Source organism: Chrysemys picta, chromosome 3 (assembly GCF_011386835.1).
Source record: "Chrysemys picta bellii isolate R12L10 chromosome 3, ASM1138683v2, whole genome shotgun sequence".
Taxonomy (NCBI): domain Eukaryota; kingdom Metazoa; phylum Chordata; order Testudines; family Emydidae; genus Chrysemys; species Chrysemys picta.
In genome coordinates this window covers 176,797,708-176,824,395 of record NC_088793.1, presented here as the reverse complement: position 1 = coordinate 176,824,395, position 26,688 = coordinate 176,797,708, and the positions used below count along the sequence as shown (strand labels likewise).

The 26,688-nt window shown below is 42.5% G+C and overlaps 1 protein-coding gene across 1 annotated transcript; it reads left to right on the top strand.

Moving 5' to 3' along the window:
- Positions 1-1,697: 1,697 nt before the first annotated feature.
- STPG4 (sperm-tail PG-rich repeat containing 4) lies at positions 1,698-25,709 on the top strand. The gene is made up of 5 exons (XM_065589992.1): positions 1,698-1,730; positions 2,510-2,784; positions 4,254-4,370; positions 5,118-5,172; positions 25,532-25,709. Exons 1-5 carry the CDS (start codon positions 1,698-1,700, stop codon positions 25,646-25,648), a joined length of 597 nt encoding a protein of 198 aa, XP_065446064.1. The 3' UTR covers positions 25,649-25,709.
- The last annotated feature ends 979 nt before the right edge of the window (positions 25,710-26,688 follow it).

The following is a 26,688-nucleotide window of genomic DNA, read 5'->3' as shown; positions in this document are numbered from 1 at the left end:
CAAAAATACCCCCTCCCCAAATGTAATACAACAAGGACAATAAACTAAACTTAATATTAAAACAAAAGAAGACACAAAAGGAGGAGCCATTCAAGCTCCTCTCCCACCACCCCCTCCACTACATCCACATGCTCTAATAATCGTCAGGCACTGGGTGAATGGCCAGCCCAGAAAGGGTGGGTTAATCCTTCTCTATCATTCATTTCTATTTCTAGGTTTAAACTTTCAGTGATTGTAAACATGTTCATTTTTCCCTTAAAACAAGCACTGGAACCTTTTTTCAAGAGGTCACTGCTTGACTTACTCAGTAATCTTTGAATGACACCACCTGCATCCAAAGTGGTGGAGGAATGGCAGAGCCTTTTGCTGGAAATTCATTAATTCAGATAGAGCTGGGAAATGATAATCTAGACCAGGGGTAGGCAACCTATGGCACGCGTGCCAAAGGTGGCACGTGAGCTGATTTTCAGTGGCACTCACACTGCCCAAGTCCTGGCTACCGGTCCGGGGAACTCTGTATTTTAATTTAATTTTAAAAATGAAGCTTCTTAAACATTTTTAAAACCTTATTTACTTTACATACAATGATAGTTTAGTTATATATTATAGACTTATAGAAAGATCTTCTAAAAACATTAAAATGTATTACTGGCATGTGAAACCTTAAATTAGAGTGAATCAATGAAAACTTGGCACACCACTTCTGAAAGGTTGCCGACCCCTGATCTAGACATTCATAGGGGGCCTGATCTAAAGCCCTTTCAAGTCAATGGGAATCTCCGCTGAGTTCAATGGGCTTTGAATGGACTGTGCATAGAACTACAGTTTCTTAATGGATTAAAAATGTATGACTTTTTATCATTATAACTTGGAATCAGTTCACAAAGGAATTGAACAGGTTAGATTTTTAAAGAATTCTTCATATATATCACCACAGCTGCTATATGAGTGTCCATCCTGTTTTATGTTAGAATTGTGAGTGTATGCATAAATGACTTGTGTTCTACTCTTTGGATGCCTTAGAGCAACCAAACTACCCCAAACTGTGGGGTGCGCCCCACTAGGGAAGTGCGGCGGAGCATTCAGGAGGGTGCACGGCGGGGCCTCAGCCAGCCCCTATGGGGGGGCAGGGAGGGAACACCACCAGCCCTGCTCTGCCCCCTGCCGCAGCTCTGCTCTGCCCCAGCCCAGCTCTGGCCCCAGCTCAACTCCAACCCAGCTCTGGCCTGCCCCAGCTGCAGCTCCCCTCCACCCCAGCTCAGCTCCAACCCAGCTCCGTCCCCAGCTGCAGCTCTGGCCCCTGCCACAGCTCTGGCCCCTGTCACAGCTCTGCACCATCCCCAGCCCAGCTCTGACCCCACCCACAGCTCAGCTCCAACTGCAGCTCTGCACCATCCCCAGCCCAGCTCTGGCCCCAGTCGCAGCTCCACCTCCACCCCCTGCTCCGCTCCAACCAGCTCCGGCCCCAGTTCTTGTTCTAAAGGTTCTAGTATACTTTATTTGCCCATCATAGGTAAGGTCTAAAATGACCTTGCTTTTTAAAGGTCCAATCCACACTACAAAAACAACTGATTTTGGAGCTGCCAGCTGGGGAGAAGCCTTCATAAACACAACCCCTTTAAAATGTCTTTCTTGGCTGACACCCAGCAAGAAACAACCTATTTTCCCATGTTAGCACTTCAGAAAATACAGAGAACATGTTGAGAAAGAAGCAGATTCGGGTCATCTGGGTAAATCCAAAATCCTCATCTTTCAGCCGCATCTGAGTGAGAAGAAACCTCTTGCAGTCTGGAATAGTCTCTGTGGCTGTGGAGTGCAGAATACTCAGAGAGCCTCTGTAGGCCAGCAGCCATGGGGTAATTTGCAGCTGAAGAGAGCCCTAAGCAAATCAGTTTCCACTGAGAAACACATCTGACTCCATTAAATTTTATAGCAGGACTGACAGTGAAATGTTCTGTAGCCAATATTTTTTATATTATTTTTTGTATCTTTTTTTCTCTTGCTCTTCTGTACCTAATACAAATTGGATGTTTTCACTGGTAGAAAGCAAAGATGAAAACAGTCATCCGAATGGTGTGTTCCAGTTCCGTTGTGGTTTGGTCCCTTGAAGTGAGGAAGCAGTCACTATCTTGCCAGTCATGTTGAAATGTACAAATTCATTGTTACAGCAATTTAAGTTGGAGGCTTGATTGCAGCTCTTGGGCATAAGTCTTTCTGAGCAAGAGAAAGATGCTTCTTGTGGGTAGCTTACATGTTGGAACATCATGCTGATAGTTCAAATGGCTGTTTTAATTATTTTCTTTAGAAAAAGAAATATTTGTCATTTACCATTTCACAGATGAAATTACTAGGATGCAATAACTTCTGAAATGTGAGCGTTTGTCAGGCTTTGAATGACTGGATTTAGTTAAAGACAAATGCTAGTTCGAAATAACATTTCAAATACACTTTTAGTAGAAATGCAGAACTGCACAAGAATCTCAGCCTAAATAATGTTTGTTTTTACTAGCCAACACCTACGCCAGGTACTTATGTAGTACGGGATTTTATTGAAGAAGCCCAGCTCAACCCAGTGAAAGCGACATATAATTTTAAAGGAGAAGGCAGAAAGAGATTTTCCATCTTCCAACCAACAGCTGATCTTACGCTACCAGATGTTTATACATACACTCCTCCTAGCTTTGTAGATTTGGCAGGAAAAAAGCCAGCTACATATTCATTTAAAAGCACACCAAGGAAAAGTCCCAGCGCCTTATGTTTTAAAGATAAGGTAAAAACAAAATAGTGGTCAGAGCTATCTCTAAGTGAAAAAAGATAGGGGGAGCCTAAGGTCATCTCTCCCAGCTTGCACATATTAAATACAATTTGCCCTGTCTAGAACTTTAAAATGTATTATTTTATATGTTTTTGGTGTCATATTTTAAAAATGTACCTTTGATCCCAGACTAGACAAGCCCTGAATGCTATTGTCACAGGCTAGGCTTTTTCAGGCCCACCCGCTGGCCCTCCCAAAGTACAAACAGTCCCCAGATAAACAGTCACTGAGTGAGAAGAAACCTCTTGCTGTCTGGAATAGGTGCAGTCTGGAATAAGAGCTTCCTTCTCTGTGACCAACTTTCCCCTCCGGCTCCCTCATTTTGCTCAGTATATAAAGCAGCTGAGCCTGGCTGATTGATGGGCTCCAGCCACCTTGATCTTCTCCAGCCACCTTGATCTTTTCAGCCTGTTCCTGTCAGATACCTTAATCCTGCAACAAATATAGGAAAGGGTTAGACTTTTTAGATGGCTCCCAGCACCCCTCAAGATTCCAATGAGTGATATAGCTGTCACTGGGACTTCGGTCTCTCCTTTCCATGTCAACCAGCTCTGTACCTAGGGCAGAAAGGAGGCCAAGAGGGGCTTCTATGCCTAGCTAGATGTGGAGGAGATAGGATTCCCCTGTAAAAGAGCTCTTCACCCCTCAGATGGTCCTCAGAAGATCCGGCCACCATTTGCTCATGTATTGTTCATGCCACCTGCAACCTCCAGGTTTAGTAATGTCTGCAGAACTGCCACAGGCGAAGAAGGAACAGGGTTCATGTTCCTACGATGGCTTATAATACAAACAAAAAGTTACTTAGTGGATGAGAACACTGAGTGTAGGCTCTCTTTCTTTCTCTTCCCCTGACCCCTGCAATTGCCATGGGAAAGACCTTCATCCTCTGTCTGAACCCTCTCGCCAATTGGCACAACATAGTAGTTTCAGTGGAGTGGGTAGAGAGAGTAAGAGTAAGTTATATATGAACTTTGAGTCTTTCAGCTGGGGGCACCAATATAATGGGTTTGCTTGGACTAGCCCTGTGGAGAGGTTTTGCAGCTGTGCACACATGTATTCACAAATGCATCTGTTCCCTCCACATCTGAAAATTTAATCATATAATTTAAATCTAGTTTTTCAGCATCCTACTCTAAAAATGTTTACGTTTAAGTGGGTATAAACATTCTTCTGCTCTTCAGAGGTGTGTTGCAAGGCTTAACCAATCAGTGCTTGGAATGAGGTTTTAGCTCGTTAGATGAAAAGTGCTATATGCCATTGGCTTCATTGGGAGCTATAGCTGAGTAGGATCAGACCCTTAAAACATAGCAATACAAAATGATGGGCCTGGTACATGAGCCAAATTCCACCCTCAGATACATACATACCTTTCCTGTTGATTTAAAGGAGAGTTGTGTCTGTGACTCCAGATGTTAGAGAAGAAATCAGTAATATGAAGTCAAACCTTGATTACCTGTCACTGTCCTGTCTATACTACCCATTTCTTCCAGGATATTGACACTGCACCGGGGCAGTATGATCTTTTCCCTCTTCCAGTGCCTACATTTGCATCCAAGTAAGTAAATCAATGTTCTTATCTTCTCATTTTCTTAGACTGTTTTATTTTCATGTATTTTTACCCGAATTTCAGCGCTACTGTGCATCTACAACTCCCATTAATGTCTTGTCCAAAGCCCATTGAAATCTCCCATTAACTTCAATGAATCAGCCCCATAGTCAGTGTCCTGACTCCCATCTTTGTTATAGGGCCTTGATTTGACCAAGCATATAAACACATGATTAAGCCCATGCCCATGCAATAAGCATGTATTTAAACACATGTTTCAGTTCCACAGACTTCAGGGTCTGAAGCATGTGCTTCAAGTTAAACATGAGTTTATGTTCTTTGCTGGATTGGGGCCATAATACTGATTCCAGTGAGAGTTGTTTGTACTCAGCGCCTCTGGAAAAAAAAGTCCTTTTACATCTGCAGGTGCCTAAACATGAATTAAGATACCTATGTCATTTGAGTTTGTAAACTGGGCTCTTTATAGATAGTAGTAGTAGTGAATTATAATTAATAAAAGTGGTTTAGCGATCTTTCTCTATATACCTAGGGAAAGATATGGTTACGTCTGTTAGTTTCACAGTATATTTCACCAGTACAGAATGATTCCTGTTATATTACCTATTGAGATTTAGAAGAACGACAGATACATTTTCTTATACTGAAATAGAAGCAGGTGGAAACTGTTGGTAAAACTGTAGGTAGCAGTAAGAGTGTGTCTCAAATGATCTTAATTGCTTCTTTTTCAAAACTCAGGCAGTTTATGTTTCGTTCTGCAGTTCAAAGATTCCCAACAACTTACTTCACTCCTGTAAGTACTATGTAGACAAATATTAATTGATGATAAAAAGTGAGGGGTGTTTAATGGGGGAAAAACACATCTTGTAGTTCCTTTTTATATTTAAGGGATGGTCTTTATTGCTTTGTAGTACAGTATATTTAGTATTCTGAGTATGCTAAGGCCCTGATCTTGAAACAGTTAAGCTCATGAGTAACTATGAACATGAGCAGATTTTTTTTTTACTACAAGACTATTCACATGAGAAAAGTGACACATGTTCTTAAGTGTTTGCAAGACCAGGGTCAAAATGGCTTTTGAAAATTATTAAACACCTCAGCTTTGCTTTGGCAATTATTCAATCTCAAAAGCCATGTATGGTGAGTATACTATAAAACAACAGAGATTGTTGCTATTCAACATATCACTGGAAAAAAATACATGAAAGAGAAAATACTGTAAGGGCTTGAAAGCTTTGGACTGCCTCTTTGCCAGGTATGTTCTGGGGATGTGGGTAAGATGAGTAACTGATTCAAGAGAAGTCAAAATATGAATGTTTCTTCAAGTGAATAGCTTGTGAAGAAAGGGAATGAGGGGTTGGACATGCATCATGCCAGTGTGAGAGGAGAATGATTAGCTAAAATTCCTCCCCTGTATTATACTGTAATAGAGCTTAAAATGCTTCCACCATTTGCAACATTTAGGCCTGATTCTAATCTTGCCAGTTGTCTATCTGCAATACTTCCGCTGCATTACTCCTGATTTATACTGTACTTGGGGAGACAGGAATCAGGCCCATGATAATTTCACTACCTCATTATTTCACTTAAAATGTACCATATGTTGTTTATTAAATTGTCAACTACTCTAACCAAACATAGGATAAAAGTACTAATGTGCAATTCTGACATCATTCTGAATTAGCAGGGGATCACACCCATCAATTCTGGGCCTGACCCAGCAAACCCTCCATTTGCAGAACTCCAGTAAAGAACAAGGTGGCTTGATGCACTTTTACTGGTGATTATCCAAAGCTTAGTCGGTTCTGGACCTCAGCTGCCATTGTGTATTAAACAAACTTTGTACACTCATATATTACAGTATTTCTCACACACACAGTATTTTTTAAAAGATGTTTTGGTTTTGTTTGTGTTTTCTTCCCTCCAGGAATACTCTGGGCACTTTTCTGTTGCCCAGTTTATGCCCTGACCCTGCAGACACTTACACGTGATTAATGTTAAGCTTGTGAATCATCCCACTGATGTCAATGGGATGATTCATGAGTGTGAAGTTAAGCATTTTGCAGGAGTGGAACCATAGTGATCACTGCTCTTCTTGATGAATTGTCTGGATAAGATTCCTTTCAGAGCCCCGAATATAGCTCCCAAGTGGGTGAGAGGAGATTCTTCACTAAGACACAAGACCCTGGGCTCAGCATACTACTCAGTGCCCCACTATGTCCTTTGCTATCCCAGGAGTAAGGGACTAAACTTGAGCTTTGAAGTTTCATATTTTATTACTAAATGCTTACTCAGTGCTCTTATTAATTTTGTTACAGCTGATAATTACAAGACATCCCATAGTTCCGGTGATACCATTGTCCATTCAAGCTTCCTTTTGTGCAGTTTGTTACAATGCCACTAAACCTGGTGTTGCAATTCTGGGATGCCTATTCTTGATTCTCTATTAAGTGAACACAGAGTTGTCATCTGTCCTATTTTTTACATAAAGGTGATTCATAGAGTAGAATGTACTGTACTACAAAAGAAAGGGAAGAGAGTAGTTCTATAGGACATGGTTGGAGACAGAGGTGACGGCTCACTGCTATGATTCATGCATGTATTACACAGGCAGTCCAAAAATGGGCCTTACACACAATTAGCCACAAAAATCTGGAATCTATAAAAAGAGACCCTTCAGTCTAACAGCGAGAAATTCAGATGTGCAGCTTGAGACAAGGGAAGGTAATAACTCACAGTGGGATCAGTTGTCAAAACTCATTGGACACCTGCTCATGATAACTTCCTTAATAGGTAGTTCTAACAGAGAATGTTCACTCAAACTGAAAACAGATGCAGGTGATTTAAAAACTGATACAATATCACAAGAGATAATTTAGACAACATGTATTACAGGCTTGATTGTGGTCCAGCTACTCCTCACAAGACCACATGCATGAGGGGAAGGGAGTAAGGAGTCATTTCTCCACCACCTTGTATGATTCATGTAAGGATGGCAGAAGTACAGCCTCGGTGGTCTGGGGAGTGCACTGCCATGTATTCCCCTGTGATCCCCTAGGCAGAAAAGGGGGGGGGGGAGTAGGCAGATCCATGACAGATTACTCTTCTCCAAGTACAACGGAGGAGGGAAAAATACTCTGCGCATAGCATTCAGTTTATGTAATTTGAAACGTGGAAGGTGGTGTATGAAGGGGTGTTTGATAGACTCATAGAAGATTAGAGTTGGAAGAGACCTCAGGAGGTCATCTAGTCCAACCCCCTCTGATGCTGAGTGTTGCTTGGTTCATTCCAAAGGCAAAACATTTGCTCTTTGGAAGTATTTTTGTGAGTCCCACGGATTCATCATCTCTGGCCGTGGTGTTTTTTGCAGTATCTAACATGAGGTGAGCTTCATCAGAGGCAGGGAACTCACCCCTGACTCATCTCATCAGTTATTAACATATGGCTCCTGGGAGCCTGAGAGATACATTCGGAAATTACTTTGGTAAAATATACGTATATTATCAAGGAGATCCTCTGGAAATGCAATTTATTTTAGCTGACTCGCTGATTAAGAGTCAGTATCAGCAGTGATAATGCTTCTGTACTCTTTGCCTTTCCCCCTTCAGGAATGCATACTTAACTCTGTCAGTCTTGCTGTGTTTTTCTCAGTAGATGCACCCTTTTTCTTTGGGCTTAAATATAATTATCTATAGAAGATACAGACGTCAGCAATTTCAGATTCCTAATGGGGACTAGAAGAGGATTTTGACTCATGAAACAATCTATTTGAGTCACTCATCAATCTGTTCTAGAAGGAACATCATCCTTGAAAAAATAAAAACCCCAGCAAATGCTGAGCAACTGTACATGAAAGTACAGCAAAGGATTGATTGTGTTTAGTGTAAATTATCAAGAGATATTCTTCCACTGTTAAGTAGATGTTAACCTTTTATTTGAAAATCCTCTAGGACCTCATTAACTTCTCCATGCCAGGTGGCCCTTTGTGATAAAAGAGCCATTCTTTGTAAACAGCATCTCCTTAAATGAGTTATTGATACAGCTGCCATACAGTATTTTGCAACAAATGAGCTTTAACGTCCTTTAAAATTCTGCCTCCAGCTTCAGAATTGCAGTCAAAACCTGTATGCTTCGCTGATAGATTAGATCTGTTTGGCTGCTGCTCGGGAGATGATTTTGTCAGTCTTCCTGTTTATTTTATCAGGTGGTTGTTCTGTGTCAGAAATGTTCTCATTTAACCTCAGACTGACACACAGTTGGATCAATAATATTAATCTCAATAAGATTTTTAATCATATACTCTATGTAATCTCATAAGCAATTGCTGCCCTTCTTAATCTTACCCTAGCATAACATACAGTAGTGCACTAGTAATACTGCAGTGTTATGTATGATGCTAGCTTTTCAATTTCATAAATACATATCAGCATCCTGTGAAAGACTTCAAATGTAGTTATGGTCAGGAAAAGGATTTTGTAAAAAAACGTGTGTCAGTGTTCCTTCCATATTAACTATTAATTATAAACCTAGCAGTATATGCAGAATGAAGTCCTACTTTCCGGTTGGTTGATTTAACTGTTAGGAAAAAAGCAGCATTAACAGTCCCACATTCATAGCTATGTGCAGTTCAGTTTCTCAGCATATAAAATAGTAATTGGTTTTTATTTGGTATTCCAGCTTTTATATATTAATGTTTTTAATGGTAATGACTCTAGTAGTTAATGGCTGGCTGGATTAAAGGTTGTGACTTTCACCTTCGGTCCTCAGCTCCTCCAGATAGTCAGTACTTGCCAGAAGATGACTTTTCCCATCAAATATTACTTAATCAATAACTCTTGAGTCACATTTGCTCATCTTACAAAACAGGAGCCTGATCCTTTATTAAACACTGCTTACATTAAAGGCACTAAAAAAAACTTCCATTTACTTCAGTGGATTGGGCCTCAACATGTTTTTTCCAGCTGCCAGCACTACAGACCTAACCTGGTGTCTGAAACTAGCCTATGGTCCCAGTACAGCAGTCAGTGGAGATCCCTAGGCAGATCCTTCATGTCTCCATCACTCCAGCAGGCCCCAAATGAGATCCCTTGCACTTAGTAGTCTCTTCCCTTCCAGTTAGTCCAAAAACAGTTACCTAACTTAAGAGGCCTTTTCCCTGAGCACTCCAGTCCATTTCAGTATCATTTCGGTGCCTGTTTCCTTGGTATTCTGGCACTTCAGTGCCTGCTCCAGCCCTTCTGCCCATCAGCAGTTGCCCCAACCTCTTCAGTGCTTGTCTCAATACGCTTCGCCTTCTTAGCATATGCACATGGCTCTCTTCCCTCAGCACCTCAGATTGCTCTTTTCCCAGTATGGAAATGCTTTGTGTTTAGCTGGCCACTTGGCACTTTGCTCTCTGCTCCGTAATTCTCAATGTTGGAAGACCTTGCTATTCCTCTTGGTGCTAGTATTAGTGAGTAATTCCTCCCTCCCCAATGGCCTTTTCTTTAAAGGGAGAAAGGAAGAGTGCTCAGTGGCTTAAAACCATCCCAGACTGATGGCCATGCTCATGGCTTCATCAGCTTAGGAGTTGACCATGACATGCATGCGAGCATACGTAGAGATGTCACCATGAGTGTGGAAGAACCACAGTGAACCCCTCCAAATAATTAATCATTTTGAATTGCCTCATCGTCCTGGAAAATTCATCTCTCAACACAGTAAGTGACTGGGACATTAGGGGGCATTATATACATTAGCAGAGGATGGCAAGTGTCAGCCACAGACCTTGAAGAGTTGAAGAATTCCTGATCATTTCATTCTAAGTAGCAAAGATCCAGGTGTGAGAATCCTGTCAGAATGATATCTTCAGAGAAGCAGAACAACAGGCAAGGAATTTTCTCTTTGAAATGAAGGGGCTTTAATTCTCTTTTTGTTGATAGCCTTGTAGCCCTAAGTCAGCATCAGCTTGGTTTATCTGCTGCTTGTGTCAATTATTATGTAAGTCAGATCTGCCAAAGTACCAGTCTAACTTGCACAGCTGACTCTTCAGAATGCTTTTCATTCAGAAGCTGTTTTATCATCTGTCCTACTTTTACCCTTATCGTTTACCCCTTTTTCCTCTTCCATATCTGTTGACCATAGTTTTATATGTTGACTGCCACTCATATTAGACCCAAGTTTACCTGTTTCAAACAAACCTGGTTTATTGCTGTAAATTATCAACAGGAGAAATGTTATATCATGAAACTGAAGTTAAGGAAAATGCTGCATCTATTTAAGAAATGAATCCCACCTAATTTCAAGCTGTCTTCTCCTGTTATTTTTTGTCTCTCTAGTTTAAGTCTTTGTCATTTATTTTAAAGGCCAGTTTCCCAGGTATGGTCTTTGATGTATGGGAGTTTCAGCCTATGATAATATACCACAATTATTTGATTGTACAGTAAGACATCCAGATCCGTGTAAGACTGCAAAGGCATGTTGCAAATTGTTTGTGTATCTATCATGCCATTTTAGCTTTAAATGGAGTTGATGTCATTCATGAAATTGGCTTTAAATCATCTACATTCTGTTGCTGGGCATTTTCTCAATAGCTGTTCTTTCCTCTAGTTAATTTCTTGTCAAATGTCAAAATGTGATGGCCAAGTGAAATTTCCTGTGATCTGAACAAAACCCTACCTTCACAAACCTTTCCTATTGACAAACTAAATCAATTGCCATATGAAAAAGCATGAGATGGTACAAATGCATTAAAAAGCATAATTTTTGTGCTTGATGGAAAATGACAGAAGCTAAAATAAGAACAGGAGGAAAATAAACAAACAGACATTAAGTTACCTAATGGATATAAATAGATTTGGTTGGATTTACAAATTTTAGAGACAATATTTTTGTTTGAAGTGTGGCATATCAGAACCACTTATGCCAGATAGTCATTTAAAATTGACTGGTATAAGTTATTTTAATTGTATGAAACATTGCAACATCCATTTCAGTTGTTCATAAAAGGCTTGTTTTCATTTCAAGATAGGGCTGATATCTTGAAATTCCTCAAGGGGCAGACAAAACTGTCATAATTGATCAATGTTACTCAGATTTGATGTGGCTAAAAAAATATTTTGTCTGGAACAGAATCTAAGAAGCTAGAATGGTTTGTACAAAATCTAGGCTAGAACTTGTGTCTCAGTGAGAATGAAAGGAATATTAGAAAAAATATTTTAAAGAAAATATAAAATAACAAAATTACATATATACGATGAGCTACTTTAATGCCAGTGTTTTTTCTCTCCCTAAAGTTGCTGTCCATTTTCCTAAGCCTTAAAATTAGCTTCCAAATATAACTTTCTAGTTAAAGAGTCTGATCTTGTTTACTTTCCTTGACTGGAGTGGAAATTTTGGCTGTCAAAAGTTGTAGGTTTGGGCTTAAAGTGGGCAAAGTTGGGGGGAGGGGAAGAGAGAAAATGATTCAGGGGGAAATTCATTCCAGTGCTGATATCCTGCAAAAAAGCCATCTGCATCACTTAAATTCCATATTATGGGCCTGATTGTCCTCTTACACTGCAGTAAATCAGAAGTAACGTCTGTGAAGTTACACCAGTGTAAAACTGATGTGAGGTCAGCATCAGGCCCTTAATGGGCCGTTTACATGGTGCATAGGACCAGAATTTGGTAAACTCCTTACAATACTTCAGCTCCACAATATGGATCTATATTTAGTGCATGGAAAGTGGTTTGTTACATTGCATTTATTTTCATGATTGAGGAGGGAGAGGCAAGATAGTTCAAAAGTGAAATAGACAAAACTAAGCCCATTCTTATAAATTAATATTTCATTTGTGCATTGCAATTGGTTGGAAAGCTATAAAACAAATGAGCAGAAAAATTCTAGACCCTTATATTATGAGCCAGATGCTAATCTGGTGTAAATCAATGTAGTTCCATTGACTTTGGTGGAAATATGCCAATCTACAGCAGCTGAGGATCTGGCCCACTTGTTTATTTATGAAAAAAAAAGAGTAACATGAGAAATAAGCACATGCAAAGAATAATTAAAAGATCAATAAAGAGTTCAGCAATTGTAAGAAAACATAACCTTTCAGCATAAAATATCAAGCACCATAAATTATAGGTGGGCTGGTAGCATTATTAGACCCTGTTTTCACTTGCTCCTAACTTTGCCAAAATTTAATCTGGGTGCTTGGTATCTGCCTTGGGATGAATTTTTTGGAAAAATGTCAGCCATTTCCCAGAATGAGGCTAGGGAAAAATTCATTGTTTTAATTATGTTAAAATAGCTGGTGTCCTTTTTTCTGAGAAATTTTAGCAACACCACGAATCATAGAATATCAGGGTTGGAAGGGACCTCAGAAGGTCAACTAGTCCAACCCCCTGCTCAATGTAGGACCAATCCCCAGACAGATTTTTACCCCACTTCCCTAAATGGCCCCCTCAAGGATTGAACTCACAACCCTGGGTTCAGCAGGCCAATACTCAAACCACTGAGCTATCCCTATGCTTGGAAGCTGGAACATGAAATTTGGCAGGCAGCGGCCTTTGCATCAGGAACATGCCTTTTGCCATGCCTGTGAAAATCCCTCCACATTTGGCCAAGTTATAGGCTTTTGAAAAATTTTTGTTTCTGTAACGCTGACAAACCCCGGTCGTCGGCAGGCAGGATTGAACCAGGGATCTCTGGAGCTTAGCGCATGAGCCTCTACTGCATAAGCTAAAATCCATCTGCCTGTTAGCTAAGACTGTAGAGCAGACTTATTTTCTCTCTCTCTCTAAGTGGTCTCGTTGCCACTAGATGGGACAGTGCACCAAACCCAGAAGGTGTGTGGGTTACATTTGCACATGCTCAGTAGAGACTTACTACAGCTTTGCAGCTAAAATCTCTGAAGACTTTGTCTACACTGGGTATAGGCCAGCCGAGTTGAGCAGGTTTTCCCTGAAATTGTAGCTCTGAACTGCTGTGGGTTTGGGCACCAGAACAGAGAACTCTCTATGTCCCCTCTGCTGGGCCCAGGCATTGTGGAGAAAGAAGCTGCCTGATTCAAATGCAGAGGGGACAAGAGCCATGGCGGTAGTAAGTTTGGAAAGGGAACAAGTGGGGGACTGGAGGCTGGTGTGGGGGAGAAGAAAACTGAGATTGGGAGTTGGGATGGGTGAGCTACTGGGCCTGGGAGCTAAAGAGGGAAATGGGGACTGGCAGCTAGTGGGTGGAGGGAGACTGAATTAGAGGAGGAGCTAGGTGAGGAGACTGGGACTTGGTGGGCAAGGAGACTTGGAACCAGTAGGATGTGGGAGGAGGAACTCAGACAGAGGGGAGACAGATCTGATGAAGATGCAGGAGGAAAACTGGCATTGGCTGAGGAAGGAGACTGGGAACCACTGGGATAGGGGGAATCAGGTGGAGGGCCAGGGAGACATATCTGATGAGGATGAAGGAGGAGAACTGTGACTGGCTAGGCAAAGAGACTGGGACAGGGAGCCAGGCCTGGGGGAAATTTGGACAAAGAACCAGGGATGAGTGAGACTGAGATTGGATAAAGAGATTGAGACTCAGAGCAAGGTGGGAATGTTGGGGGGGGGGGGGGGGGGGAGACAGATTGGATGAGGAACCAAAAGGGCTGAGGGGGGCGAATTGGGACTGGCTGGGCCACTCTATGTCACTGTTCCCAACCTGTAAAATCAAGCTAATAATAACCCCTCATCCAGGGCCATCCCTAGGGAGGTGCAGGGCCCAGAACATAGGCGCTGAATTTCTAATCTGCCGGTGGGTGCAGCCCCCTGGTTCCGCTCAGGCCCCTCCCCTGCCCCACCCCCGTTCTGCCTCTTCCCCGCCCAGTTCTGCCTCCTCCCCTGAGTGCACTGCGCCCTCACTCCTCTCCCATCCCCCACCAGTGCCTCCTGATGCCATGAAACATGAGATAGGTGGTAGGTGCTGAGAGGGAGCGGGAGGTGATGATTGGGAGGGCCTGCCGGCAGGCAGGAAATGTTGCGGGGGAGGTTCTGGGAGGGGAGCTGCCAGTGGCTGCCACTCACCTCCTCACCTGTAAGTTCCCTGTAAGCTGCGCAGCCGTGCAGCAGCCTATTTAACTCCACACAGGCACTCAGGGAACCTGTCCAGGGAAGGGGCACTCCTCCCCCGGCCCTCACCTAGCCCGGTCCCCAACCTACCATGGCCCCAACTCTGCTGCGGCCACGACGCCCGGACTTGCTGGGGTGGTGTGGCTGGAGTGGCCTGGCCGCAGGCATGGCTGGGGCGGCCCTCCCCTGGCCCAAACTCAGCCCCGGCCCGGACCTGCTGGGGCTGAGGAGGGATGCCTATCCTGCAGCCCCAGCCCCAGAGCTGCTGCGGCAGGGAATGGCGCATCTCTCCTCCAGGCCCAGGTGCTGCTGCAGGGAGAGAGAGCTGGGGGGGGGGGGGGGGGGGCGGGAATCCTCTGTCCCTGCCATAACCCCGGAGCACCCTCCTGTACCCCAAACCCTTCATCTCTGGCCACACCCCATAGCCCGCACCCTCTGCACGCAACCCTCTGCCCCAGCCCTGAGCACCTCATTCCCAGCCCCACCTAGGTTGACCAGATTGCAAATGTGAAAAATTGGGACGGGGGTGGGGGGTAATAGGCGCCTATATAAGAAAAAGCCCTGAACATCGGGACTGTCCCTATAAAATCGGGACATCTGGTCACCCTAGCCCCACCCGAAAGCCCGCACCTCCAGCCGGAGCCCACATACCCCTGCACCCCAATCATCTGCACCAGCCCTGAGTCCCCTCCAACACGCTGAATCCCTCAGCCCCACCCCCAATCCCATGAATTTTATGTGCACCAATATTAAAGGTGATGTGTCCCACATCACCTCCATATTAGTGCACATAACAAAATTCATTCCACACATGGGTGGGAAATATTAGAGGGAACACTGCTCCTCACATCCCCCCCACGTGTGCCAGCCGCTCTCTTCCTCACCGTCCGCCTGCCTGCCTGCCTGCCTCCTCATGCCCTGCCCACCTGCCACTCACCTTCCCATTTGCCTCCTCACCCGGCTTGCCTGCCCGCCTCCTGCCTCACCTCCCCGCCCACCTCTTCACGATTTTATTGAAGCGTGGGGCCTCCCAAAGTGCACGGCCCATGGCAGTCACCCCGATTCACCGTGCCCAAGGGATGGCTCTACCCTCATCTCAGAAGAGGGCTGCAAAAATAAATTCATTAATGGTTGTGAAGCACTCAGATACTATAGTGATGAGTGCCATAGAAAAGCCCATGAGGAAATTAATCATTCTCTCTTCAGAGCAGGATTTGAATAGCATGCAGCAAATAAGGCCAGGGACCACCCACTGAATGAGAAGGAAAGGAAATACTGAATAGGCAACCTTAATTCTGGCATTTCCTAACTTTTGAGTGCTTGATTTTGCAACCTTAATAATGTTCTTTTTTTTTATTATAGTTTTGTGCGTGTGTGGAATTAAATGTAAGTAATCAAAGATAGGGAAAGGGACATTAAGCCAGATCCTGGTATAACTCCACTGACTTCAGTGGAGCTGCATGAGTTTATACCAGCTGAGGACTGGCTACGTTGTCTGGTAACAAAGGCCCCAACATTAGTCTCTTTTTGGTTCTTTTATTTTAACAATTTTACAAAACATTTCTAGCAATACTATGTTTACATGAACATGTACGGCCTGATTCACCTGTACACTGCGCTAATTTTATGGCGGTATAACTATTGATTTCAGTGGTGTTATACGAGAATCAAATTAGAGTAACTCCGTGGTGGATAAGGCCCTTTGTTTTTAAATGTATCAACATAGTTTTTGTTTGGATATAAACATTTCCGTTGATGTTTGCCATAGTTATGCTGTCCAGCCATATGTCTGTCAATGGGATTTAGGAACCTGACCTGCTTAGGTGCTTTTATAGATCCCATTAGTGGCCCATCTACTTTTGTAAATCTGGCCCTACAGCAAAGGTTATCTTGTGGCTCTACTTGAATATACCATTGAAATAGTATCAAAATTCAGGTGATGGAGCAGTGAGCAATTAATTAATTCTTGTTGAGAACTGGGATGATTTAGTTGGGGTTGATCCTGCTTTGAGCAGGGGGTTGGAGTAGATGACCTCCTGAGGTCTCTTCCAACACTAATCTTCTATGATTCTATGAACTTAAACCTCACATGATGATCCCATTAGTTCCATAGAGTAGTTTTGAAGAGTTTAACAAGAACTGGAACAATAATTACACAACTTTGTGTCACTTCCATCATGCCTAGCTATTACAAGCAAGCTGAATGCAGCCTACACAATGATGAAATATTTTAGAATTACTTGATAGTGATGCACTGGAAACACTGCCCTACAGCCAAAATGCTTCTGAAATAAATGTAGTCAAACTTTACTAATTCTGGGTCACTGAGAACGAAAATGATGCTTAAAATTGTTGATTGGCTCTAGTTTTCAAGATATGCTATTGGGTCAGTATATACGACCCTTGACTTGGGAATGGCGGAGGATCAGTGAGTTATAAAGGGAAGGGATCTCAATTTAAACCAGAAATTACTAAAATACATCTTTGACTGGATCGATGAATAAATCTATGACTGGGTTTGGACAGTACTTGCTTTTTAGGCAAAACAATGAATGATGCAATCTGAAGCTGGCATTGCGTCATACATGATATGAATTGCATCATGTTATTCCTAGAAGTCATGGATGATGCAATCATAATTAAGCTTACATCACTCTGCTGAACAAATTGCCCTATATCAGCTCTAGAAATCATACAGTGTCATGCTCTCTTATTTGTCAGTGTTTGATTTTGCAAAGGGACATATTTCTCTTTAGCCAAAGTGAGCAGAGATGCCTCGTACTTATGTGAACAGTGCAGATAACTTCTGCTATGTTTGTGGTGAAGTGACTTTTGCATCACAAAAGCACAGTATAACCACTATGGTTAAGAAAGCCTATCACCTTTATTTTGGCTGCAAAATTGGAGATCAGGACAAGAGGTGGGCCCCACACATATGCTGCAACACTTGTGCAACAAATCTTCACGAGTGGTTGAACAGGAAAAGGAAATCTATGCCTTTTGCAGTGCCAATGATTTGGAGAGAGCCAACAGATCATACCAGCAATTGTTACTTCTGCATGGTGCCTCCAGTTGGGAAAGGTGTGTCAAAGAAGAAAAAGTGGACTGTGCATTATCCAAACATTCCATCAGCTGTACGCCCAGTACCCCACGGAGAAGGACTGCCGGTTCCTGATGCACCAGAATCATTCTCACTTGAGTCAGACGAGGAAGAGGATGAAACTTCAGGTCCTGAACCATCAATGTCACAGGAGCCACATTTTCTTCCATCCTCCTCCTCTGAACCACACCTCATAACACAAGGTGAACTGAATGACCTTGTCAGGGATTTGGAACTACCCAAGAATAAGGCAGAGCTGTTGGGCTCCAGACTACAGCAGTGGAATCTCCTGGCAGGTGATGTTAGGGTTTCCATGTTCTGTGACCGTCAAAAGGATCTTGTCCCATTCTTCTTCATGGAAGGTGATCTAGTAGCCTGCAACAACATCGATGGTGTGATGGCAGCCCTCAACATCGTTCGCAATCCAGATGAGTGGAGACTGTTCATTGATTCATCGAAGACAAGTCTTAAAGCTGTTTTACTGCATAATGGCAATGTTTTGCCATCAATTCCAGTTGGTCATGCAGTCCATATGAAGGAAACCTATGACAACATGAAACAACTTTTGAGGTGCATAAACTATGACCAACATCAGTGGCAGCTTTGTGGCGATTTGAAGGTTGTTGCTCTCTTGCTTGGTCTGCAGACTGGATACACAAAGTACTACTGTTTTCTCTGCGAGATTCCCACTACGTCAAGAAAGATTGGCCACTCCGACAGTCATTGGAGCCTGGGAAGAAAAGTGTTCAGCATCCACCACTTGTTGAATCAAGGAAGATTTTGTTACCACCCTTACACATCAAGCTGGGTCTGATGAAGAACTTTGTCAAGGCCATTGACAAAACACAAGCAGCTTTCAAGTACCTCCGTGGAAAATTTCCAAGTTTAAGTGAAGCTAAGATAAAGGAAGGTGTCTTTGTTGGTCCTCAGATTTGTGAACTTCTTCGAGATGATGCATTTGACCATGCACTGCGTAGCAAGGAAAAGACGGCATGGAAAGCCTTCCAGTTAGTGGCAATAAATTTTCTCGGAAACAACAAGGCAGACAACTACAGGTTGTTGGTGGAAAACCTCCTCAAGGCATACAAAAGCCTTGGTTGCAACATGTGACTAAAGATACATTTTTTGCACTCTCATCTAGATTTTTTTCCACCGAACTGCGGAGCAGTGAGCGACGAGCACGGCAAGCGATTTCACCAGGACATTGCAACAATGGAGAAACGCTATCAGGGCAAATGGAGCCCATCAATGCTTGCAGACTATTGTTGGACAGTGACAAGAGATGCTCCATGTAATGAATACAAGAGACAAGCCAAGAAGTGCCGAGTAGACACTGAATAGGACTAAACTATGTACATAATAGTTTTTTGCCTTTTGTTTCATAATAAATTTTATTTATATAACCATTTTGCTGATTAAACAGGATAGGTGAAATATTATCATGTAAAGCAACCATAAACACATGGAAAGACCTAGGTTTATGATTTATGATTAAAACTCTACTATCTACACAATATACATAAACATAAAATGTAAAAACTTAAATACCTTAGAAACAGTAGCCAATCAGTTGTTTTAATTGTCATATTTGAATTCAGCACATCAAAATACATAATAAATAGCACATTTTATCTCTGAAGCAGACGACTTCTCAAAAATTGTAGACCAGTGAAATTAAAGTAGTACTCGGCTTCTTGTTTTCATTACACCATTCATTTAATGTTTAGTAAAACATTTGCTGTGACTTAGACATTATCATCTGCATCAGTTAAAGTAAATGTAAGTATATAGTTAGCTGTGATTGCAATTCTATTCCAATACATTTACTTATCTTCACGAAGAAATGTTCCATAACTCAGTACTATACACTAAGGGCCAGATTTTTACAAATATTTAGACGCCTAGTGAGATTTTCAAAGGCATCTAAATACCTTTAAAAATCTGTCCCTAAGGGCCTGATTCTGCAGCTTTACTCATATGAGTAGTTCCTCCCTCATGCATTGGCTTATGTGTACTTGTATGTGTAAAAGTTGGGTGATTCTCCAATATACAAATGTCGATGGCTTATAATATAAGAGCATGGTTTGAAGAGCATATTAAAATTAGGGCGCCATCAGAATTGAGAAACAATCTTCTCCTTTCACTTCTAAAATAGTAGTTTGGCATTTACATTATAAAATATTTTTCCTTTGGTTCATTCACATTCTAGTAGTTGCACTGGGGAGGTTTTGGATCTACAGGTACATTCCAGGCATATTGGAAAGCCAAAGTACTAAAACTTAATACATTAAACCAAAAACCCTCTTAATCAACATCTGTGCTTAGTCTTCAGAGTGTGATTGGTGCCACAGTTTCAAAGAGCTATTAAACATGCGGGTTGTTTAAAGCTGAAAACAAGAACTTTTAATGCATTAAGAGAATTCATATCAGATTGTTAAAATATTTTGAGCTAACTTTTCAAGCTATGCATTTTAAGGGATTATCTAGCCCCAAACTACATTTGCTGTTGATGGCCAACAGAAAGTCCATGAGTCACTCAAGGCACGTAACCACTGTGGCTACTGCTGTCCTCTATTTAAGTGAGAAATAATTGCATTTTTTTACAGTAGCATAGCTGTGAGCAATTTGACACCGGGAGAATCCTGACTTAACTGAAGTCAATGGCAGAACTCCCATTGTTTTAAATGGAATCAAAATTTCACTCACAGTCTAACCCTGCCCAGCTGGGCTCAGTGGAATCATGTTGGCTTGTGAGAATCATGGGACCCAGTGTATTCCTAATGCTCTATGATGAGGGAAGTGGGTGGGTCCTTTTCAGGCTGGCTGATGACAGTGACTCAAATATGGGTAAGGTACATTTATTTATAACTATGATTCTCAGGTATTTGCATTGCTCTATGTTGTCTTATGCACTCTTTTTATATACATAAGGCCAAATTCTGCCCTCAAGTAAAGTAAATAGGACTACTTATGCTGTGGTTCCTATGCTGTGGAGATGCCTTCTGCAAGCAGCTGAGCTTCCTCAGCTCACAGATAGTGCTTAGCCCTGCATTCCTCTCACTTCAGTGGATTTACACTAGGGATGCACTTGGCCCAATTTTGGACTCTCTGTAGCCTAAACACGTGCATTTTTAAGTGATTGGAAACAAAAATCTGCATCTGTTATCACAACGTAAGCTATCAAACCCACAGGAGAACAAGAAGTTGTTACAACCCAGGATGGGCTCCATCTAGTGGGCACTCACCAGGCTGCTGTAGTGGACCTATGCTTGTGTCCCATGTGCTCTTCTCTTGCTCGGGCTGGGCAGAGTTTAGGCAGTATCTCTCTGGTGCTGGACTTCTAATCATATGCTCCAGGTGCAGACCCCATGTCTGATACCTCTCTTGCTAGTGCGACCCAACAGTCCAAATGAAAGGGCCCAGAAGCTAGTTCCAGCTCTCCCAAAGCAGTTGTTGAGTCCCATCAGAGCTGCAGACCCTCTGGTTTACAGCTTTACCCTACAAGGGCTATGTGACAGTGAAGTCACGTAACAGACTCTGCAAAAAAATTGTACACACATGCTGTTAGGCAGTACAAAAGATATGTATATCTTCAGAAAAAACAAGAACTGCATGCAGATTTCTGCCTCAGTTTCCTCACCACCCTAAGAGCCGCAGGACATCCTGGATTATTCTGCCCCTGGTTTGCTCATAAGAACATAAGAATGACCATACTGGGTCAGACCAAAGTTCCATCTAGCCCAGTATCCTGTCTTCTGACAGTGGCCAATGCCAGGTGCCCCAAAGGGAATGAACAGAATAGGTAATCAAGTGATCCATCCCCTGTTGCCCATTCCCTGCTTCTGGCAAACAGAGGCTAGGGAAACCATCCCTGTCCATCCTGGCTAATAGCCATTGATGGACCTATCCTCCATGAACTTATCTAGTTCTTTTTTGAACGCTATTATAGTCTTGGCCTTCGCAACATCCTCTAGCAAGGTGTTCCAGAGGTTGACTGTGCATTGTGTGAAAAAAATACTTCCTTTTGTTTGTTTTAAAGCTGCTGCCTATTAATTTCATTTGGTGACCCCTAGTTCTTGTGTTATGAGGAGGAGTAAATAACACTTTCTTATTTACTTTCTCCACACCAGTCATGATTTTATACACCTGTATCATATCCCCCCCAGTCATCTCTTTTCCAATCTGAAAAGTCCCAGTCTTCTTAATCTCTCCTCATATGGCAGCCGTTCCATACCCCTAAGCATTTTTGTTGCCCTTTTCTGAGCCTTTTCCAATTCCAATATATCTTTTTTGAGATGGGGCGACCACATCTGCACACAGTATTCAAGATGTGGATGTACCATGGATTTATATAGAGGCAATATGATATTTTCTGTCTTATTACCTATCCCTTTCTTAATGATTCCCAACATTCTGTTTGCTTTTTGAACTGCTGCTACACATTGAGTGGATGTTTTCAGAGAACTATCCACAATGACTCCAAGATCTCTTTCTGGAGTTGTAATAGCTAATTTAGACCCCATCATTTTAGATGTATAGTTGGGATTATGTTTTCCAATGTGCATTACTTTGCATTTATCAACATTATCATCTGCCATTTTGTTGCCCAGTCACCCAGTTGTTGCTCCCCCTTTTCTTTGCTGGAGCAAGTCCTTTTTAAAAATTGCAGTCCTCTTTGTCTGGCGACCACTCTGAGCTGCTTCAGGTCCCTCATCAAGTGATCCGTTGCTTGGTCACAAGCTCACCTGGAAGCACAGTTTCCCCTATGTAGTGGCCAGCTCGCTGTCTTAGAGATCTTCCATTTGAATGGAAGACTATCCAAGTTAATGACTCTTGATCCCTTTCCACTGTTAGCTCTCTGCTGGGCACAGGACTTTCTACTGGACCTCAAAATGGAGCTTAACAGACAAGAGTGAAGATGTACTACTGTTTAAAGTCAAAATGTCATTCACAAAACAAAATATAGTTTGTAGGGCCCAGAGCCCCAAAGGGACTTAGGCATTGCAATGCTCAAAGTCACAGCACCTAACTTTTAGGCTCCTAGAAAAATCATCGGAACAACACTGATCCACAAAGCTGAGTTAGGCACCAGCTCCTATACAATGAATGGGGAGAGAGAGGCACTTTAGAATGTGATCCACAAAACCCAGCACACTGGGGGGGCGGGGAGCTGCCTAAGATAGCCCATAGGAGATGCTGACAAAAAGGGAGCTGCTAAGCTCCAACATTCTCAGGAAGATAGTCACCTATCTTTGCTTAGCAGTCCATGAATGGCAACATGCCACCTGCAGTCAGGCAGCTTAGGCACCTAAAGTGTTCCTTGGAGGTATGAGTTAGGCACGTGCCTGGTCCACACAAAACAGCCAGATGTGGAGGAGCCCACCTTATAACTTTTAGTCTGGTGGTTAGAGCAGTCACCTGGGATGTAGGAGAGCCAGATTCAATTCCCCCTCTTCCCAAGGGGCAGAAAGGATTTGAACAAGAGTTTCCCACCACCTCTCAGGAGGGTGTTCTAACCACTGAGCTATGGGATACTCTCAGGCTTGCCTCTTGAAGCTATTTCATTGTGGAGAAATAATGAAAGTATCTGGAGCAGGGGTGGGTCTCCCACCTCCTAGGTGGCTGCCCTAACTACTGGATTACAGAAGTCTTTTAGGGTAGATTGTGCCTGGCCCAGGCACAAGGAGCTTAGAAGATATGAGGACCCACAGGCAGTTACAGTCCTCTTGCTCATGCCCCCTGGACTGCTTGACCTCCCCATGTGATGAAGGAATGTGTGACGCAGCACTCACTACCATACCCACTCTCCTTTAGAGAGGTTTATTAGTCCAAACATAAGCACATAGCAGATAGTTCCTCAGCTCACCGTGTGTCCTAGAGTTTCACAGCCTCCCCTCCCGGGGCCAGCTAGTTGCCTTCTCAGGGCCAGTTCTCATTCAGGCAGCCATACCATCCTTCTGGAACACCAGCCCAGGGTTACCTCCCTGAGCACCTAGCTCTTGTTCCAGGGATCCACCACCAGCCTGCTCAAGTCATTCCTCCTCTGCCTGCCCTCTGACAGGCCTTGATAGCTCTAAGTGTAGTCCTGTCCTCTTTAGTTGGTTGATTTGAGCTCACCTGCTCTGACACAGGAACTGTGGCTGGAGGATGAAAAGCCATGGCAGAAATGGTACATATGTGCACTAGTGTGGGTTTTGTGTAGTATAACAGCATTAATTATTGTAATCAGATAAAATATGTAAACAGAATATTTCACCTTAATTTGACACCAGAAGAGAAGCTATGAATTGTTCCAGCTGGTGGGAATGCACCTTTAAGAAATCCACTTTTGGTTGTGTTGTAGAAAGAAGGGCCAGGGCCAGGTGAATATGAAATGAAGGAAAAAACACCTCATCCTGTATCTTCATGTTTCCAGTCCAAAGTGCCTAGGTTGCAGCCAGTCCGTTCAGTAAGTAGTCTGAAATATGAACCAATCTATAGGGTATGTCAACTGCCTGAAATTAATCATTCAGAGTCAGTGTTTAAAGCAACAGTTACAAAGTATCACTCTGAGACAGTTACTAATGATTAGAAAGGTAGGACTTTGGACTAAAGAAAGAACACACTTCAAAGGAATGTTAGCTACAAAAAACCGTTGGAAACTAGTATCAGAGGGGTAGCCGTGTTAGTCTGAATCTGTAAAAAGCAACAGAGGGTCCTGTGGCACCTTTGAGACTAACAGAAGTACTGGGAGCATAAGCTTTCGTGGGTAAGAACCTCACTTCTTCAGATGCAAGTAATGGAAATCTCCAGAGGCAGGTAAATATTCCCTCTGTTGGAAACTAGTATGAGCTATGGAATATTTCCCCCTTTCAGCCACTGGGGTAAATCCAGCCTATGTTGGTAGCCACCCAAAGTCATCCTAGTTCTCTGCCAGCTATTGGGTGGCCTATATGGAATAGGTTTGCTGTGTCAATTTGGTTTATAAGCTTTTCTTGGGGAGCGAGGAGGGAGACAGAGAGAACTTTTGGAGAAAAACTAAATTACATTGTTGTGTGAGAATACAGGAGGCTAAGGAAAGTCAGTGTAGCCTGACGGAGAGGTGCAAAGTGATTGCACACTTGAGGAGTCATAGACCACCTATCATGGCCTTCAAAAACATTAAGAATATGAAAGGGAATTATGGGGTTTCTGAGTAGGAATAAGCTTTGGGAACAGAGCTTGTTCCCTCCCACAATCTCATTTTCTTTGGTAGAGCCACATCACATGTTAAATAGCATTGCCTTGTGTTTTCAATAAAGTGTGTGAAGCATTCTATAAAACACTTGACTATGACCAGGCAGCTGCTGTGATGTGACTGCTCCTTGTTACACTGATCAGAATCATCTCATTATTACTTTGTTCTCCCCTGTCAGACTGTCATATCCACCTCTTGTTTTTCATCTTGAACTTTGGCAGTGATTCTGCACATGCTTATGCAAATATGTAACTTTAAGCACATGAGCAGATACATTGAAATCAGTTGGATTACACACATGCACAAATATTTAAACTATAGGGGTCTCTTTGTAAGCTCTTTCTGGACCATCTCTTTATTATTGGAGGCAGCAGGACCTAGAAGATAGATTACTGAACTGGGACTTGGGAGATCTTGTTTCTATTCCCAGCTTTGACACTGGCCTGCTGGGTGACTATGGGCAAGTCATATCACTGCTCTGTGACTTGGTTTCCACATCTGTAAAATGGGGATCATGATACCTACCCCATTTGCAAAGTGTTTTGACAAATACAGCTGAAGACTGCTATACGAGAGCTAGGTATTATTATCTGTTTGCTCAATGAGGCCTGATCCCTATTTACAGCCTTAGGCACTAGTGCAATATAAATATTACAAGTAGTAATAATGATACGTATTTTCCTTTTGCACTGCTACTAATGGGGTATATTGTTCTTTATTCCACACACATCTCCCTCATTTACTTACTTGTTTCTTTCATTTTTATAGAAAATACCAGGTCCAGGAGCTTATGAGCCCACAAGGCAGTTTCCAAAGCAACCACGAACTATTGCGAGCCTGGGTCACGAGCATAGCATCTTCTTTAGCAACACATTTGGGTTTTAGAATAAAAGAAAGCCACATCCTCTCCCTCCATCCTTAGAAACCCATTCTTCACCCCTCTGTATTTGCCCATGATGCTCTTACCATTAGAAACTCAGCATTTGCCAACAGTTAACAAAGTGGGACCTAAGCTAGAGCAGGAAATAAATGTGCTAAATATAGACAAAGTGGGGGAGCCATTGGCAAATGTTGCCTCTTCAGTGGCAACCACAGTATGTGTGGTGTCCTGCCCCCCCCCTGCCACCAGGGGTGCTGTGATATTTCATATTTGTAAGGTGTTATATGCGTGTTTAAGTATTAGGCATGGAGCACTGGAGGGAAAAGAGGGCAGGAGGTAACAGGAACAGAGGTAGATGGAGGATTTGAGAAGGAAGTTGGAAGTAATTGAGAGAATGAAAGGAGAGACAGAGGAGTTAGAGGAGAAAGAGATCATGGGGGAAGGAGAGGGAAAAAGTATGTAATATAATGAGAGAAAAGTTTAAAGAGAATCAAAGAAAACCAGCAATAAAAACAAATATCTCAAAAGGAAATAAGTAACAGAAAAATAAGGTGCTAAATAGAAAGGGAGAATCAGAAAAGTTTAAAAAAATATATCTTGGATAAATGAAAGAAGGAAAAAATGGAAGAACACTTTCTGGCCCGACTTCAGCAATTACATGAATTACTTAATTACATTAATTCTTTAGGGCATTGACTTCAGTGGAATCAACACATGCTCAAAGTTACACATGGGCTTTAAATACCTTTCCGAAACAGGGGTTCTATCAGGAACAGCAGTGACTGCTATAGCTAAAAGAACAGGAGTACTTGTGGCACCTTAGAGACTAACAAATGTATTAGAGCATAAGCTTTCGTGGACTACTGCAGTAGTTAGTCTCTAAGGTGCCACAATTACTCCTGTTCTTTTTGCGGATACAGACTAACACGGCTGCTACTCTGAAACCTGCTATAGCTAAGGCTGCTTAAATGTTTTTCTTCTGACCCCCATTTCCAGCTGCTTTGAGTTGAAATTTTCCAATTTAGTCTCTTTCCAAAGGTGACTT

What these genes read in the sequence shown, in the direction of transcription:
- STPG4 (XM_065589992.1), top strand. Translation starts at nt 1,698, where the DNA reads ATGTTGAGAAAGAAGCAGATTCGGGTCATCTGG. An exon ending in AGCAGATTCGGGTCATCTGG is followed by an intron (nt 1,731 to 2,509) that starts GTAAATCCAAAA and finishes TGTTTTTACTAG; the next exon opens with CCAACACCTACGCCAGGTAC. An exon ending in GATAAGGTAAAAACAAAATA is followed by an intron (nt 2,785 to 4,253) that starts GTGGTCAGAGCT and finishes AGTAATATGAAG; the next exon opens with TCAAACCTTGATTACCTGTC.